At 44.3% G+C, this 19,565-nt stretch overlaps 1 protein-coding gene across 4 annotated transcripts in view; it reads right to left on the reverse strand.

Annotated features, from left to right (window-relative positions):
• Window positions 1–19,565, reverse strand: part of Msra (methionine sulfoxide reductase A) — a 319,877-nt gene that overhangs the window by 151,988 nt on the left and 148,324 nt on the right. For all 4 annotated transcript variants that reach the window (NM_053307.2, XM_087585478.1, XM_087585479.1 and 1 more), the window contains exon 3: window positions 15,533–15,652. In NM_053307.2, the coding sequence (NP_445759.1) occupies window positions 15,533–15,652 (120 nt within the window). The remainder of the gene's footprint in view (window positions 1–15,532; window positions 15,653–19,565) is intronic.

A 19,565-nucleotide genomic window follows, 5' to 3' on the forward strand; every position in this document is an offset into this window, starting at 1 on the left:
ACTAAGAAAACAAGGAGTCCCCATGGGCTCCAGTCATTTTTAAAGAGCCATTTTAAACAGAATATCCAGCAGGACTCCAACAAGAGTCAAACTGTCATGTAGGGGACACACTTCACTGTGGGTGGAGACCCCACAGCAGCTTTCTGGAGCCTGATGCTGTGGTCACCCACTTGGAAAACCACAGGACTAGTTGCTGGTTAAAGCCCCTTCCAGGCCTGAAATGTTGTGATGGACCACAACCTGTGCCCAAGATGATGGACAGCCCAGAGAGATGCCACTTGTCAAGAAGAAGCCAAGTTTATTGTTAGGGGTAACTAGGTTTAGAACAAACCTCTACCTATGCTCCAGTCACCTGGGCAATGGGGCTGTGCCCTGAATAGCTGGTGCACAAGGTTAGAGGTCCTGAGTGTTACAAGCGACAGGTGAGACTCCCTAGCCTCTAAGCTTTCTTTCTCCTTGTTTGTTTGAAAGAGAAAAGCGTTTTCGTTCTGTCTGTGACAAGTTCAGGGCCCAATTTTATGTCTCAAATAAGGGGCACAAAAAGCCATCAAATTGCTTGTTGCAAGGAGTGAACACCAGGATTCTTGCGTGTGGGGAGATGTGTCAATAACTTGGTAATTTTCCTTGACTGGCATTGACAACGTTACAATGAGGCTGACTATGCACTGAGAGAGTGAATGCAGTCTGAGAGGGATTGAGGGGGAGTTTTCCATTACTTGAGGAGCTGTGCTCAAGCCCCTTCTGCCTTTGAAGAATGGAGCCATTAACTCATGGCAGAACTGCAGCCTCGCATCTCCACCCAAACACTGCAGAAATTACCTTGGACTGAAAAGACATAGAGTGCTTTACAGGCATGGAGAAAGGCTGGTTTAATGCCCAGCTGGAGCTCTGAAGCTTCAGGAAATGCTAGCAGGTACTTGGGGAGGGAATGCAGAAGATCCACAAGAGCCCAGAAGAGGTGAGAGGAATGATAGGTGCAGGGGTCAGGCTGAATGCAAAGGCAGAGGCTGACTGGGCCTGCCAAGCCACTCACTGTGACCTAAACCTACATCCATCCAGTGTTCTTATATCCAAGGAGCACAGCACTAGACAGCCTAAGTCCCAGAATTTCTAAGACACATCTGATTTGAAATATTTTCCTTTTAAAATATTTTGCATGCATTTATTTAACCTATGCCGGGCATGCACCTCCTCTGGAGGCCAGAGGACAATGTGTGTGAGTTGGTTTCCTTTCTCCTCCATGTGCATTGCTTGGACTCAGATTGTCAGGCTTGGTGGCAAGCACCTATACCCACTGAGCCATCTCCCAGCCCTGAAATAATTTTATTGTCAGTAAGAGGCAAGGAGCTGGAAAATTGACTCAGTTAGTAAAAGCCCTAACTGCAGGAGGATGAGGACCTGAGCTCAGGTTCCCAGCAAGCATTTAGGTGCTGAGCACAGCTGACACACCTATCCTGCCAGCACTTGGGGGCAGAGACAATCGTGGACTGGAGTTTGCTGGTGTAGCACTTTCAATGAGCTCTAGATTCAGTGATGGCCCCTGACTCAAGGAAATGAGGCAGAAAAGGATAGAACGGGACACTCGATGTCCTCCTCACGTACACACCCAGGGAAACGACATCACGCATGCTCTTGTGAATACAGCTCATGAGCATTGATAGAATCAAATTAAACTTTAAAAAAATTTAACCACAACTATGCCACAGCCTCCCTAATGCTTTTCAAGAGGGGAAACTGAGGCTGGGGGGGGGGGTTGCCTTGGAGACAAACAGCACTGAGAGATTAGAGAAAGACTGCCACTCTTAGCTGCTCTCAGACCAGCTCCCACTGGGCACCCCTGTGGGACAGTCTGGCTGTTCCTCAGGCTGTTCTGGTGGCCATATGAGTCCCGAGGGGGGAAAGTGGCCTGCCCCCTTTCTTGTTTTTGGCTCTGGTGCCACTGGCTAAGTCGACTTCAAAAGGCTTTTGAATAGAATGATAAACACTGCATTGTTATGAACATCTGTAAGCAAAATACGAGAAGACCTCCCTCAGTGAATGCACAGCCCAGGCGCCTTCACCAGCAATGCCGGGTTCCTACATTTGGCTAATGTGCCGAAATTAACCCGAAGTGCTTACCCATTGCAGAATGCCTTTTCATATTTTCATCTGCATGGTTGTTATTACAAAGTGTAAGAATAATTCTCTACCAGGGCATTGAGGACTCTGAATAGCTCAATTAGAATCAATGGAGAGAGACAACAGCATGCCAGCTAATCAGCAGGTTTGCATAACAATCCTTTGAGAGAGTGTATGCAGAATGCATGGAGCGTGTGTGTGTGTGTGTGTGTGTGTGTGTGTGTGTGTGTGTGTGTGTGTGTGTGTGTGTGTGTGTGTTGTATGGGGGCACGTGTGCATAAAGAGAAAAGCAGAGCCACTCCAACCCCTTAAAACAAGAATAAAAAGAACAAGGTTTCATTAACTATAGGAAAGTTCTAGAAGACAGAGACTGGAGTTATCTTCACATTGTGTGTTATCGGTATCCAGTGTCATGTTTTTGCATGTAAGCCATCATAGTAACTACTATATTTCTATCTATCTATCTATCTATCTATCTATCTATCTATCTATCTATCTATCTATCTATCTATCTACTTTTATGAGATGCTTCCTTAGAAGCCAGATGCCTCACAGCTACATCACTCCAGTTTCGGTTAGCAGAAAAAAAAACCTTGCAAATGATTTTAGGAAAATTCCTGCAGTGCAAGCAAGTCTTGGGGGTGGGGGTGGAAATGGTGGCTCTGCAAGGCCTGTGGGCCATGAGCAAGGCCATCCCACATCTGAGAAGACACCATGTGCATGGTGTAAGACTTGGGAGTGTGGCTGTAAGAGGGGTCAAAAGTCAGGCCTGAAATACCTGGTCTATCCAAGCTAGGGGAGTGGTATGCCTGTGATCCAAGAATTCGGGAAGCTGAGACAGGAGGACTACAAGGGCCAAGCCAGCCTGAGTTCCATGGCTGGACCACTGCAAAATGAAACCGCATAAACACCAGAGTGTTTCTTCTCCCAGTTCTCCTGGAATAAGGGACATGCTAGCCTGAGCTACCGATTCAGCATTCAACAAGTCTGAGCAACGAAAGTTTGGGCACATGTCCCAGTACAAATAGTATTTTAAAACAGGTCTTTGAGATGGTAAATAAAGAAATTCCATCACAATGAAATGTGGTCTCTACGTGAAGGATGAAGGCTCTCTGGGGAAATGCAAGATGACAGTCATAGCATTTGGTGGGGCCGTGGAGCCCTCCCTTCTGCCTCCCAGCTTTGAAGACCTGAACTCCATTACCATTCATCAGTCAGCTTAACCCAACAGCAGAAAAGACCTCTACAGACTAAACTCACCCTGGACTGAGATACACATCAAGTGCTGTCTGATGCATTTGAAATGAGAATTACGCTGTCTGCCTAGCTGACGTGGTCTCATTGTGTCTTCTGCCTGGAAGTGATTTCCACAGAAGGGCAAAAGACAAGGTTCTACAGCAGGTGGGTCAGAAGAAGAAACTGGTGGAAACTTGAGAATGGCATGGTGTGAGAGGCTTTGTGTCTGCTCAGTGCTCTAGAGGTACCAACAAAACCTTCCCCTAGTGACTGCAGGCTCAGCAACCTCTTGCTGGATCCTCCTGGGCTTCTCTTTACACAGTCAAGACTGGCCAGCTGTTGGTCCATGTCCAGTAAGTCTGAAGCTGGTCTTCCCCCACCCAAGTGATGGCTGGACCGGTACCTCAACACGGGCATCATTTTCTTCCTTTCCCAAGGGACTGCACTAGTTAAAATATGTAAAGAAACATCAGTGCCCTGTAACTTGTACAGCATAAGGCTCAGGTTCACTCGGGATGAGGTAGCCTGGCATGCACCAGACCTGTCACTGAGCCCACTCCTGACAGTCCTATTTGGATGCCACAGTCATCCCTACTTATGGTGGCTTGAATGATAAGGCCCCCACCCCATAGGCTCATATAGTCGAATACCTGTTCCTAGTTACTGAAATTGTTTGGAAAAGATTAGGAAGGTGTGGCTATGTTGGAGGAGGTGTGTCACTGGGGACAAGCTTTGAAGTTTCAAAAGATTCCTGCCATTCCCAAGGTGCCTCACTGTTTCCTACTTGCAGACCATGCTGCCATGCCTTTGTACTACCATGATGGACTCTAATCTTCTGAAACCATGAGCCCAATTAAGTACTTTCTAAGTCACCTTGGCCATGGTGTTTTGTCACAATAATAGAAAAGGAGCAGAGACATTGCCCTTGTGTCCCTGTGGAGTTACCTCCTTCCTCAGCTATTGTCTCCTCTGTGTGCCCTATCAGGATTCTGTCTTGTATTTCAGCTGCCTGCCATCTGGGAGCATTGGGGGCTTCAGAAGAGAGTCTAGATAAGTGACCCTGTGTTGTCCACATATCCTTTTCTGTCAAAATTCTCTAACTGGTTCCTTCCCACTATCTCCCTAAGTGGATGTTGTGTTCTCCTCCCTGCTATTTCTAGGGATTTGAGGGTTCTATCACTCCTAGGCAAGGATACCTTTTACTCGGTCTAACTTTTATTTTTTTTTTGTTTTGTTTTTTTTTTTTTTTTTTTATTAACTTGAGTATTTCTTATATACATTTCGAATGTTATTCCCTTTCCCGGTTTCCGGGCAAACATCCCCCTCCCCCCTCCCCTTCCTTATGGGTGTTCCCCTCCCAACCCTCCCCCCATTGCCGCCCTCCCCCCATAGACTAGTTCACTGGGGGTTCAGTCTTAGCAGGACCCAGGGCTTCCCCTTCCACTGGTGCTCTTACTAGGATATTCATTGCTACCTATGGGGTCAGAGTCCAGGGTCAGTCCATGTATAGTCTTTAGGTAGTGGCTTAGTCCCTGGAAGCTCTGGTTGCTTGGCATTGTTGTACTTTTGGGGTCTCGAGCCCCTTCAAGCTCTTCCAGTTCTTTCTCTGATTCCTTCAATAGGGGACCTATTCTCAGTTCAGTGGTTTGCTGCTGGCATTCGCCTCTATATTTGCTGTATTCTGGCTGTGTCTCTCAGGAGCGATCTACATCCGGCTCCTGTCGGTCTGCACTTCTTTGCTTCATCCATCTTGTCTAATTGGGTGGCTGTATATGTATGGGCCACATGTGGGGCAGGCTCTGAATGGGTGTTCCTTCAGTCTCTGTTTTAATCTTTGCCTCTCCCTTCCCTGCCAAGGGTATTCTTTTTCCTCATTTAAAGAAGGAGTGAAGCATTCACATTTTGATCATCCGTCTTGAGTTTCGTTTGTTCTAGGGATCTAGGGTAATTCAAGCATTTGGGCTAATAGCCACTTATCAATGAGTGCATACCATGTATGTCTTTCTGTGATTGGGTTAGCTCACTCAGGATGATATTTTCCAGTTCCAACCATTTGCCTACGAATTTCATAAACTCGTTGTTTTTGATAGCTGAGTAATATTCCATTGTGTAGATGTACCACATTTTCTGTATCCATTCCTCTGTTGAAGGGCATCTGGGTTCTTTCCATTTTCTGGCTATTATAAATAAGGCTGCGATGAACATAGTGGAGCACGTGTCTCTTTTATATGTTGAGGCATCTTTTGGGTATATGCCCAAGAGAGGTATAGCTGGATCCTCAGGCAGTTCAATGTCCAATTTTCTGAGGAACCTCCAGACTGATTTCCAGAATGGTTTTACCAGTCTGCAATCCCACCAACAATGGAGGAGTGTTCCTCTTTCTCCACATCCTCGCCAGCATCTGCTGTCACCTGAGTTTTTGATCTTAGCCAATCGCACTGGTGTGAGGTGAAATCTCAGGGTTGTTTTGATTTGCATTTCCCTTATGACTAAAGATGTTGAACATTTCTTTAGGTGTTTCTCAGCCATTCGGCATTCCTCAGCTGTGAATTCTTTGTTTAGCTCTGAACCCCATTTTTTAATAGGGTTATTTGTTTCCCTGCGGTCTAACTTCTTGAGTTCTTTGTATATTTTGGAAATAAGGCCTCTATCTGTTGTAGGATTGGTAAAGATCTTTTCCCAATCTGTTGGTTGCCGTTTTGTCCTAACCACAGTGTCCTTTGCCTTACAGAAGCTTTGCAGTTTTATGAGATCCCATTTGTCGATTCTTGATCTTAGAGCATAAGCCATTGGTGTTTTGTTCAGGAAATTTTTTCCAGTGCCCATGTGTTCCAGATGCTTCCCTAGTTTTTCTTCTATTAGTTTGAGTGTGTCTGGTTTGATGTGGAGGTCCTTGATCCACTTGGACTTAAGCTTTGTACAGGGTGATAAGGATGGATCGATCTGCATTCTTCTACATGTTGCCCTCCAGTTGAACCAGCACCATTTGCTGAAAATGCTATCTTTTTTCCATTGGATGGTTTTGGCTCCTTTGTCAAAAATCAAGTGACCATAGGTGTGTGGGTTCATTTCTGGGTCTTCAATTCTATTCCATTGGTCTATCTGTCTGTCTCTGTACCAATACCATGCAGTTTTTATCACTATTGCTCTGTAATACTGCTTGAGTTCAGGGATAGTGATTCCCCCTGAAGTCCTTTTATTGTTGAGGATAGCTTTAGCTATCCTGGGTTTTTTGTTATTCCAGATGAATTTGCAAATTGTTCTGTCTAACTCTTTGAAGAATTGGATTGGTATTTTGATGGGGATTGCATTGAATCTGTAGATTGCTTTTGGTAAAATGGCCATTTTTACCATATTAATCCTGCCAATCCATGAGCATGGGAAATCTTTCCATCTTCTGAGGTCTTCTTCAATTTCTTTCCTCAGTGTCTTGAAGTTCTTATTGTACAGATCTTTTACTTGCTTGGTTAAAGTCACACCGAGGTACTTTATATTATTTGGGTCTATTATGAAGGGTGTCGTTTCCCTAATTTCTTTCTCGGCTTGTTTCTCTTTTGTATAGAGGAAGGCAACTGATTTATTTGAGTTAATTTTATACCCAGCCACTTTGCTGAAGTTGTTTATCAGCTTTAGTAGTTCTCTGGTGGAACTTTTGGGATCACTTAAATATACTATCATGTCATCTGCAAATAGTGATATTTTGACCTCTTCTTTTCCGATCTGTATCCCTTTGATCTCCTTTTGTTGTCTGATTGCTCTGGCTAGAACTTCAAGAACTATATTGAATAAGTAGGGAGAGAGTGGGCAGCCTTGTCTAGTCCCTGATTTTAGTGGGATTGCTTCAAGTTTCTCTCCATTTAGTTTAATGTTAGCAACTGGTTTGCTGTATATGGCTTTTACTATGTTTAGGTATGGGCCTTGAATTCCTATTCTTTCCAGGACTTTTATCATGAAGGGGTGTTGAATTTTGTCAAATGCTTTCTCAGCATCTAATGAAATGATCATGTGGTTCTGTTCTTTCAGTTTGTTTATATAATGGATCACGTTGATGGTTTTCCGTATATTAAACCATCCCTGCATGCCTGGGATGAAGCCTACTTGATCATGGTGGATGATTGTTTTGATGTGCTCTTGAATTCGGTTTGCCAGAATTTTATTGAGTATTTTTGCGTCGACATTCATAAGGGAAATTGGTCTGAAGTTCTCTTTCTTTGTTGTGTCTTTGTGTGGTTTAGGTATAAGAGTAATTGTGGCTTCATAGAAGGAATTCGGTAGGGCTCCATCTGTTTCAATTTTGTGGAATAGTTTGGATAATATTGGTATGAGGTCTTCTATGAAGGTTTGATAGAATTCTGCACTAAACCCGTCTGGACCTGGGCTCTTTTTGGTTGGGAGACCTTTAATGACTGCTTCTATTTCCTTAGGAGTTATGGGGTTGTTTAACTGGTTTATCTGTTCCTGATTTAACTTCGATACCTGGTATCTGTCTAGGAAATTGTCCATTTCCTGAAGATTTTCAAATTTTGTTGAATATAGGTTTTTATAGTAAGATCTGATGATTTTTTGAATTTCCTCCGAATCTGTAGTTATGTCTCCCTTTTCATTTCTGATTTTGTTAATTTGGACACACTGTGTCCTCTCGTTAGTCTGGCTAAGGGTTTATCTATCTTGTTGATTTTCTCAAAGAACCAACTTTTGGTTCTGTTGATTCTTTCTATGGTCCTTTTTGTTTCTACTTGGTTGATTTCAGCTCTGAGTTTGATTATTTCCTGCCTTCTACTCCTCCTGGGTGTATTTGCTTCTTTTTGTTCTAGAGCTTTTAGGTGTGCTGTCAAGCTGCTGACATATGCTCTTTCCTGTTTCTTTCTGCAGGCACTCAGCGCTATGAGTTTTCCTCTTAGCACAGCTTTCATTGTGTCCCATAAGTTTGAGTATGTTGTATCTTCATTTTCATTAAATTCTAAAAAGTTTTTAATTTCTTTCTTTATTTCTTCCTTGACCAGGTTATCATTGAGTAGAGCATTGTTCAATTTCCACGTATATGTGGGCATTCTTCCCTTATTGTTATTGAAGACCAGTTTTAGGCCGTGGTGGTCCGATAGCACGCATGGGATTATTTCTATCTTTCTGTACCTGTTGAGGCCCGTTTTTTGACCAATTATATGGTCAATTTTGGAGAAAGTACCATGAGGAGCTGAGAAGAAGGTATATCCTTTTGCTTTAGGATAGAATGTTCTATAAATATCCGTTAAGTCCATTTGGCTCATGACTTCTCTTAGTCTGTCTACATCACTGTTTAATTTCTGTTTCCATGATCTGTCCATTGATGAGAGTGGGGTGTTGAAATCTCCCACTATTATTGTGTGAGGTGCAATGTGTGTTTTGAGCTTTAGTAAGGTTTCTTTTACATATGTAGGTGCCCTTGTATTTGGGGCATAGATATTTAGGATTGAGAGTTCATCTTGGTTGATTTTTCCTTTGATGAATATGAAGTGTCCTTCCTTATCTTTTTTGATGACTTTTAGTTGGAAATTGATTTTATTTGATATTAGAATGGCTACTCCAGCTTGCTTCTTCTGACCATTTGCTTGGAAAGTTGTTTTCCAGCCTTTCACTCTGAGATAGTGTCTGTCTTTGTCTCTGAGGTGTGTTTCCTGTAGGCAGCAGAATGCAGGGTCCTCGTTGCGTATCCAGTTTGTTAATCTATGTCTTTTTATTGGGGAGTTGAGGCCATTGATATTGAGAGATATTAAGGAATAGTGATTATTGCTTCCCGTTATATTCATATTTGATGTGAGGTTATGTTTGTGTGCTTTCATTCTCTTTGTTTTGTTGCCAAGACGATTAGTTTCTTGCTTCTTCTAGGGTATAGCTTGCCTCCTTATGTTGGGCTTTACCATTTATTATCCTTTGTAGTGCTGGATTTGTAGAAAGATATTGTGTAAATTTGGTTTTGTCATGGAATATCTTGGTTTCTCCATCAATGTTAATTGAGAGTTTTGCTGGATACAGTAATCTGGGCTGGCATTTGTGTTCTCTTAGGGTCTGTATAACATCAGTCCAGGATCTTCTGGCCTTCATAGTTTCTGGCGAGAAGTCTGGTGTGATTCTGATAGGTCTCCCTTTATATGTTACTTGACCTTTTTCCCTTACTGCTTTTAATATTCTTTCTTTATTTTGTGCGTTTGGTGTTTTGACAATTATGTGACGGGAGGTGTTTCTTTTCTGGTCCAATCTATTTGGAGTTCTGTAGGCTTCCTGTATGTCTATGGGTATCTCTTTTTTTAGGTTAGGGAAGTTTTCTTCTATGATTTTGTTGAAGATATTTACTGGTCCTTTGAGCTGGGAGTCTTCACTCTCTTCTATACCTATTATCCTTAGGTTTGATCTTCTCATTGAGTCCTGGATTTCCTGTATGTTTTGGACCAGTAGCTTTTTCCGCTTTACATTATCTTTGACAGTTGAGTCAATGATTTCTATGGAATCTTCTGCTCCTGAGATTCTCTCTTCCATCTCTTGTATTCTGTTGGTGAAGCTTGTATCTACAGCTCCTTGTCTCTTCTTTTGGTTTTCTATATCCAGGGTTGTTTCCATGTGTTCTTTCTTGATTGCTTCTATTTCCATTTTTAATTCCTTCAACTGTTTGATTGTGTTTTCCTGGAATTCTTTCAGGGATTTTTGCGATTCCTCTCTGTAGGCTTTTACTTGTTTATTAATGTTTTCCTGTGCTTCCCTAAGTGTGTTCAGGTCTTTCCTGAAGTCCTCCAGCATCATGATCAAATATGATTTTGAAACTAGATCTTGCTTTTCTGGTGTGTTTGGATATTCCATGTTTGTTTTGGTGGGAGAATTGGGCTCCGATGATGGCATGTAGTCTTGGTTTCTGTTGCTTGGGTTCCTGCGCTTGCCTCTCGCCATCAGATTATCTCTAGTGTTACTTTGTTCTGCTATTTCTGACAGTGGCTAGACTGTCCTATAAGCCTGTGTGTCAGGAGTGCTGTAGACCTGTTTTCCTCTCTTTCAGTCAGTTATGGGGACAGAGTGTTCTGCTTTCGGGCGTGTAGTTTTTCCTCTCTACAGGTCTTCAGCTGTTCCTGTGGGCCTGTGTCTTGAGTTCACCAGGCAGCTTTCTTGCAGCAGAAAATTTGGTCTTACCTGTGGTCCCGAGGCTCAGGTTTGCTCGTGGGGTGCTGTCCAGGGGCTCTCTGCAGCGGCAGCAACCAGGAAGACCTGTGCCGCCCCTTCCGGGAGCTTCAGTGCACCAGGGTTCCAGATGGTCTTTGGCTTTTTCCTCTGGCGTCCGAGATGTGTGTGCAGGGAGCAGTCTCTTCTGGTTTCCCAGGCCTGTCTGCCTCTCTGAAGGTTTAGCTCTCCCTCCCACGGGATTTGGGTGCAGAGAACTGTTTATCCGGTCTGTTTCCTTCAGGGTCCGGCGGTGTCTGTGGCAGGGGTCCTGCCGCTCCTGGGCCTCCCCCACGGGAGCCCAGAGGCCTTATACAGTTTCCTCTTGGGCCAGGGATGTGGGCAGGGGTGAGCAGTGTTGGTGGTCTCTTCCGCTCTGCAGCCTCAGGAGTGCCCACCTGACCAGGCGGTTGGGTCTCTCTCTCACCGGGTCTGGGAGCAGAGAGCTGCTGCGGGCCGGGATCCGCGGGTGTGGGACTTCCGGTAAACACAGAACGTGCCCGGTTCTAGAGAAATTCTGCTTCCGTGTGTCCCAAGCTCACCAGGCAGCTTTCTTGCAGCAGAAAATTTGGTCTTACCTGTGATCCCGAGGCTCAAGTTCGCTCGTGGGGTGCTGCCCAGGGGCTCTCTGCAGCGGCAGCAACCAGGAAGACCTGTGCCCTCGGTCTAACTTTTATAATCAGAACAAAAAATTCCAGACACCCCCACCCCAATCACCTTTCCTTTTGTGTCTGGGTAGAACCCAACATCATCTCTTTGTAGTCAGGCATCGGTTTTCATAACAACCATGCCTTTTGTGTGCCCTAAGTTGGCAGTCCTGTTAAGGTGGAATGGACAGCTCTGTACCCTCCCATCACCACCCAAGCCCTCGAATCCCATTTTACCCACTGCTGCAGCCTGATGCAAGCTGTCTGCATGGACTGAATCATGCAGGAATTGGACTTTTTTCACTTTCAAACTCAAACATCTGTAGGACAAAGCAAATCCTTCTTTACTTCCCACACAGGAGTCATTTAGAACATCACAATGTATTTTAAAGTTCAGCCAATGAATAGATCTGAAAGAAGGACATGTGAATGGCTGAATGGAGGACAACCAAGCTACAGCAACAACTGGGAGACTTACACCAAGGTCAATGGCATAAACTATAAATGGAGAGCAACTAAGGGAGAAGGTAAGTCACATGAACTCTCTGAGCCTCAACAATGCCTCTGTTAAAGGACAGAGACTGGGATGCCATGTGGGGCTCGCATGAGGAAAAAAAAAACAAAGTCTTAAGAAATCCTTATTATGGTGCTTAGCACGCAGTAGAAATTCACATGACAATTACATTGTCAGTGAGGCAGAGGAGAACAGAAAGGAGCCCATGGTGACATAAACAAGTGATACAGTATCAGAACTGGCTTTTGCCCTTTGCAGAGTGAGGGTAACAGCATGGAAATCGGGTATTTAGAAGATTTCTTTATTAATTTGTGCATGTGTGCATGAGCATGTGCATGCTTGTGTCTGTGCATGTGCGTGTGTGCCTGTGCATGGACGTACTGGCTTGTTTTGTGTGTCAGCTTGACACAAAATGGAGTTATCACAGAGAAAGGAGCTTCCCTTGAGGAAATTCCTCCATGAGATCCAGCTGTAAGGCATTTTCTCAACTAGTGATCAAAGGGGGAGGACCCAGCCCATTGTGGATGGTGCCATCCCTGTGCTGGTGGTCTTCTGTTCTATAAGAAAGCAAGCTGAGCAAGCCAGGGGAAGCAAGCCAGTAAGTAAGCAAGCCATGACCTCTGCATCAGCTCCTGCTTCCTACCCGATTGAGTCCCTGTCCTGACTTCCTTTGGTGATGAACAGCAATGTGAAAGTGTAAGCTGAATAAACCCTTTCCTCCCCAACATGATGTTTTGTGCAGGAATACAAACCCTGACTAAGACAGTGGGTAAATGTGGGCATACATGGTGTGCATATAGAGGTCAGGAAACAAGCTTGAGGTACTAGTTCTCACCTTTTTACCTTGTTTGAGACAGAAATCTCTTCACTGCTTCCTAAGCCCAGTTAGTTGAACCACTAGCCTCCGTGGATTCCCTTGCCTCTGCCCCCCCATTTCAGGTAAGGGATGCTGGAATGCTTTTACATGTGTTTTGAAGATTCAAACTCAAGTCATCAAGCTGTGAGCAAGCAACTTCACCCAGTGGCCCATCTCCCTAGCCCTTGTAGGTTCTTTTAGCAACCTTTTCCTCCTACGTCATTATTCCATGTCTAGAACTACATCTATTCATTTCCATTCCTGAGGCCCGAGAGAGAGAACCTGAGAGATCTCCAGGGACACTGGCATCTCTAAGGATAGCTCTACAAACGCATCTTTAATTTTGAAACAAGCAAAAATATATGTGGACTGACCACTGAAGAATGTATTTCATGCCCCACACTCCTAATGCTGGACGATTCGATTCTTCCTATGAGTGGGAACTAAAGCTCTTATAGCACCTCCATTGCTGCAGTGACAAGCAAAAGGAAAATCCCGACTTTAACCAACAAATCAGCATGGCTGTTTTTCTCAGTAAGGCCCCTCCTACTCCCTCATGAGCCCATGAGCCCCAGTGATCTTCCAGAACTAATGCCCTCAAACCCCTTGCTTTTTCCCCCTCCATTTTTAACGTTTTTCTTTGTTTAAAATGGTATCTCACTACAAGGTCCAAGCTGCTTAGACGTATATAGCCCAAGCTGGCCTTCTACTCACGATCTGTCTGCCTTAGCTTGCCAAGCGCTGGAATTGCGGGCATGCCTGGCCCTCAAGCTTTTATCTTGATATAAGTAGTCACTTATTTAGAATGTCGTTTTATTTTTTATTTTTTCTGTGTAGGGTATTGAACCAACACTAGGCAAGCCACTGAAATGTATCCCTTCTTTTTTCCTTTTAGACAAGATCTTGCTAAGTTGCCTAAGCTGGCCTTGAATTCACTCTATACGTAGGCCCTGAATTTGTAGTTCTCCTCCCTTAGCCTTCTTAATGGGTAGAAGTACAGTGCTGTAGCACCAGGCCCAACTATATTTTTAAATATTACTTAAACCACAGGTCTCCGGAAACATTACAAAGTAAGACCTTTTAGGGTGGTGATAAGCTTTTTTTGGCCCTGTTGGCTGATTTCAGGGTCTAACACATACCAGGTAGGTGCTCTACCACTCAGCTACATCCTCCAGTCTCTTTTTTCTTTCCTTCTTAAAAAATATTTATTTAGTTACTTTTAATTGCATGTATGCATATCCGTCTCTCTGTGGCCTGTGCACTTGAGTGCCCAGAGGTTCCTGGAAGGAGGACCATCACCGATTCCCACTGTGTCGCTTTGTGGTGATTACAAGTCTCATCAACATCCCAGAGACACTGGGAGATACCAACCTGCTCCCGGGTGGAAAAGAAACCAGATCCGGTGGAAACACAGTGGGCTTTCCTGCAATAGCACCAAGAATAGGTGGATGGGGCAGACATTGTGGCACGCACCTTTCATTCAACACCTGGGAGGCAGAGGCAAGTGGACCTCAGTAAGTTGGAAGGCAGCCTGGTCTACATGGTGAGTTCTAGGATAGCCCAAAAAGCTACCATACAATGCTAGGCATGAGGAAAGCAAGGGAACTTGTTGAATGCCAGAAACGAAGTCCTGCAGGAACTGCACTGGCTGGAGCCTGCATGGGCATCTTCCTGTGTTCTCCCTCAGCAGCAGTCAGCACGTCCTTCTCTGCAAAGGGCGGGGCAGTAAGTGCTTCCTGCTTTGCAGTCCACACTGCACCCACTGAACCACACACCCTTGCTGTTGGGGCACGAACATGTCCATTGGCAATGAGCACTGCTATTGTGATGCCCTGACATCTGCAATCAAGCAAAACACAAGCTGCTGGGTGGTCTGTGAGGGACTTTCTTACTCAAATTATTTGAAGCAGTAAAGCCCACCTTATCTAGACAGCACCTTCTGGTGGCAGCCCAGATAAAAGGAAAAAGAAGCAACTTTGCTTGGGATTCAGCACAGTCTGAAAATCAGCAGTTCTCCAGGAATCCTCGAAGTCTTCAACACCAGATTGGGACCGTGAAGACATCAGCCTCATACCAGACTCTCCACCTCTCCACTGTGAGACAGCCATTGTTGGGCTACCCTCATTGTATAAGACAGTCTAATAATTCCCTTTTAAGATATATATTCTTTCTGTCAGTTCTGTTCCTTTTGAGAACCTGACCAATACTAATACAAATGTGCTTTAGAAAACTTTTATTTATAGACAGGCAGGGAGTGGTAATTGACAGATCCCTGTATCACAGCATGGCTTCTCATGATCTCCCCCAGAGTATATCTACTGCGTGAGGCATCTGAGGCACATGGAGACCACTATAACAAACCGTCTTGATTTCTTCGTACCTCCCTGGATCCCTGTACTGGGGTCAGAAGCACTGTCTAGGCTAGACTGTGTGTCCCAGTATAGTCGGTGGGGCAATAGCAAATGAATACATGGAGAAGAGGGCTCATCCTTTTGCTGTTTCCAGGTCTTAACACACACCAGCACTTGCATTAGCTCACACCCATCTAAGGCATCCTCATTTCTCAGTGAGTGCTGACCAGCAGCCAGCACTGACTGCCACAGGAGGTCATTTAAGAACAGCTGGTCCTTGAACTTCCCACCAGGTGACATGGTCCCATGAGTGTCACCAGGAGAGCCTCGAAGATCTGCCAAGCTGAGCCCAGCCACGCTTGCTAAGCTAAATGCACAATTATTCCAATCAACCAAGTCTTATGTGATTTTTTTCCACAGCAAAAGAATAAAATGCATTCCATGGGGGAAGTTCATCATCCTCTACAGATACAACATGAGAAGCAAAGAAGTATATTTATAGGAATGGTTAGGAAGAAAGCAGACAAGTACATGTTCTTCAATATATATCCTTTCCATTTCAAAGATCTTGTCACCACTGGTAGGGATGACCCCCTTGTTCTTCCAGTGACTGAATCTCCGTCCCTACCTGAGCAGACCTCTTTGTAGGTGGGATTGCGTGTGTAGCCTCCTGCGAAACCCACTTGGGTTGAATACACTCCTTTCAAGAGCCAGAACTTGCGCTCAGCTCCCCAGAAGCAGCCCATTCCTGCAGAGAACAAAACACAGATAAATCATGTATCCAAATTAAGTTGGTCACTGTGTGTCACCACAGCCGTTAGCTGAGCGAAGAAGCTGCTCCTGTTATCTGATGATCAAAACGGCTCAAGACTTTGTCTTATAAAGCAAGGTTTTGGCGCTGAACAATAGTTTAGTGCCAGCAAGATGGCTCAGCAGGTAAAAGGCTTGCTGTGGAAACCTGCTGGCTGGAATTTCAACCCCAGAGCCACAAAAGCTAGATGCAGTGCCTCACATCTGTAATCCAGCACTCTTGTGGCAAAATGGTGGTGGAGTGAGGAACCATGAAATAACAAGAGGCTTCAACAGGTGGAAGAAGAGAATCGGTTCCTAGGAAGTTGTCATTCTATGCCCACACATAAACATACACACATGTGCACAATAATAAACAGACATTTAAAATGTTCCTAAAATAATTTAAAGATATTTCCATAGAACATTTGTTTATTCTCCTCTATAAAAACATGGAAAGCCTCACAGTAGCAAAAATACACATTTCCCAGCCACATAGTATATAGTAAAAGGATAACTGTTTTAAGGATCTCTACACATTTACTTCATAAGTTAATAGAAATGTACATAACCATCAGCTTCAGGGTCACTGTAACAGCGGCATACAAGGCTGTGTGGGCTGAAATGGGAAAACACGCAAGATCAATAAAGACTGAGGCAGTTATTGCCAATTAACAATTTCACAAATGTGTTCAGTTTAATAAAACGAAGTCGCAATAAATTTGCAAGGCTAGCCGAAAGTAAAGTCTTCTGAGTTCTGTTACTGAGCATGAGTAGGGGGCCTAGGGTGGGGGTGAGGCAGCCAGGAAATCACAAGCAGCCGGCAAAGCCACAATCACCTCATTTACACCAGTCACTAGATCCCTTTGTCATCTGGTAAAAACTAAGTCTGCCCCTCCAAACCACGCTAATAATGGCTGCTGCGAACGCAGCATAATGGCTGCGTCCCTCCACTGGAAGTTCCCTGACTGCTCAGTATACCTGCTGTTCTCTGACCTACTTCCACACAAATGTAAGCAGGGCGACTCCCTCTCTAAAGTTTTAGATGCCTTTATTAAGCCATATATAATTTTATTGATTACTTTTCTGTTGCTGTGATAAAATATTATGACCAAAGGCAACTTAAGGAAGAGTCCATTTTGGCTTGTAATACAAAGAGTGATGTGTCCGTAATGGTGGGGAGGACATGGCAGCAGGGACAGGGACAGGAAGCTGAGAGACTGTATTTCAACCATACACAAGAAGCCAAAAAGAAGTGGACATGGGATGAGGCTATAAATCCTTAAAGCCCTCCCCAGGGATAGACCTCCTCCAGCAAGGCTATACCTCAAAACAGTTCCATAACTTCCACAAACAGCACCATGTACTGAGGACCAAGAGTTCAAATAATGAAGCCTATGAGGAACATTTTTTTTTTAATCCAAACCACCACAGTGAGTTCTAGGTAAAATAAGAGTGAATAAACTAGCACATGCCTCTGGCCCACATGGTCTACACCAGCACATGCCTCTGGCCCACACGGTCTACACCAGCACATGCCTCTGGCCCACACGGTCTACACCAGCACATGCCTCTGGCCCACACGGTCTACACCAGCACATGCCTCTGGCCCACACGGCTCTACACCAGCACATGCCTCTGGCCCACACGGCTCTACACCAGCACATGCCTCTGGCCCACACGGCTCTACACTAGCTAGACTTCTGATGGGACTCTAAGGACATATACTTATCGCATTCTTGATGTTTGTTAATATTGTACTCCTAAAAACCTCAAAGCAACATGGTGACTAAAAAGACAGTGGACAGAAAGTTCTACCATACTCTGAAATGTTCTACTTGCTAAAATGGGAGAAGAAATCTAACAAAAATAGGTTAATAGCTTTCAACAGTGATAGATCAAAATAATAAAACCTGATGCAGTAAAAATTACCATTATGTTGACAGTACAGCATGTATATGATTAGATCATAATTATCTACAGCTAAATTAAAAAGGAAAAACACAATTATGTGCATGCTTTTATTATAACCATAAAGAAATAATCATACCAAACAGACTGGAGAGAAATATACTCAAGTTGTAACCATGGTTTTATCAGAGTGAAATGTGTGAAAGGGACTTTTTTATTTTTTAGAATTTCCTGTCTCTGGGTGTGGTGGCTGACACCTGCAATTCCAGCCCAGGGAAGGCAAGATTTCCTCAAGTTTAAGGCCAGCATGGGCTACAGAGCAAGACCCTATGCTCAAAAACCATTTTTTTCTGTTGTAGATTACTATTCCTTTAAAAATGAAAAGCAAGATCGCTCCTGAGAGACACAGCCAGAATACAGCAAATATAGAGGCGAATGCCAGCAGCAAACCACTGAACTGAGAATAGGTCCCCTATTGAAGGAATCAGAGAAAGAACTGGAAGAGCTTGAAGGGGCTCGAGACCCCAAAAGTACAACAATGCCAAGCAACCAGAGCTTCCAGGGACTAAGCCACTACCTAAAGACTATACATGGACTGACCCTGGACTCTGACCCCATAGGTAGCAATGAATATCCTAGTAAGAGCACCAGTGGAAGGGGAAGCCCTGGGTCCTGCTAAGACTGAACCCCCAGTGAACTAGTCTATGGGGGGAGGGCGGCAATGGGGGGAGGGTTGGGAGGGGAACACCCATAAGGAAGGGGAGGGGGGAGGGGGATGTTTGCCCGGAAACCGGGAAAGGGAATAACACTCGAAATGTATATAAGAAATACTCAAGTTAATAAAAAAAAAAAAAAAAAAAAAAAAAAAAAAAAAAAAGAAAGAAAAAAAAATGAAAAGCAAACATTTTTTAAAGTAGAACATGTAAGGACAACATAAGGGTGCATGCTACTTGAGTTGCCCACTGTAATACCATCTTTCCTGTGCCAAGTGAATTGTTTGCTGGTAGTCAATATAAAACATGCACTGAGGGCCTTTAAAACTGAGTGCCCCACTTCTGACAAAGGGGTGGCTGGTAAGCTGGTTTTCTTATAGAGTCCAGTCTGAGCAGAGACAACAGGGCATGGCTGGAGAAGAAGCAAAAGGGAGCTGAGCAGTGCCCTGAGGTGCAGGGAGCCGAGGGCCCAACACTTTCAGGGCTCCAGGAGTAAAACAGTGCTGCCCTGCACCATGCCTGAAGGTGACGGTACAAGGGTGCTGTGGACTTCTCATCCTCTGTGACCTTTCACTGTAGGCCCAGTTGGCCCCATGCTCCCCAGGCCACCCATCTGTATGGTGCAGTGGTCCTCCTTTATCTGTGGCTTCACTTTCTTGCCAACAATCATTTATCTAAAAATATTCAGTAGAACTTTCCAGAAATAATCAGTTCCTGGCTTTTAAACTGTGCCCCACCACTCCTCCATTCTTCCCAGTAAGTACATGAGCCATCTCTTGTCCAATGTGTCTGAATGTCTATGCTCTCCACCCGTTACTGACATTGTCACCACTGATATCAGATCCACTGTGACAGTACTTCAGTGCAAGCATTGCCATTTGTCTGCCTTAGTCAAGTGCAAGAGTGATAAACACAGGAAATCCAATACACTGACTAGAAGCCATAGAATGTATATATAGTGTCTTGTTGCTTCAGGCAGACATGAAGGGTCTTGAAGCATTTCCCACAAATAAGGGGTTGACTATTTATAACCTTTTAAAACTTAACATGCATCTGGAAATAGGCAAGCTGTGAGGTTCGAATGAGATATCCCCATGCTCTCAGGCATTTGAATACCAGATCCCCAAGTGGCGGAGCAGCTCGGTAAAACTTAGGTGTGGTGGTGTTGGAGGATATATATCAAAGATTTCTGAGTTTAAGGACTCATGTTATTCCCAGTTTTCTGTCTTGTGCTTGAGGTTCAAGCAG

The sequence above is a fragment of the Rattus norvegicus genome, chromosome 15 (assembly GCF_021556685.1).
Source record: "Rattus norvegicus strain SHRSP/BbbUtx chromosome 15, alternate assembly SHRSP_T2T, whole genome shotgun sequence".
In the NCBI taxonomy this organism is placed as follows: domain Eukaryota; kingdom Metazoa; phylum Chordata; class Mammalia; order Rodentia; family Muridae; genus Rattus; species Rattus norvegicus.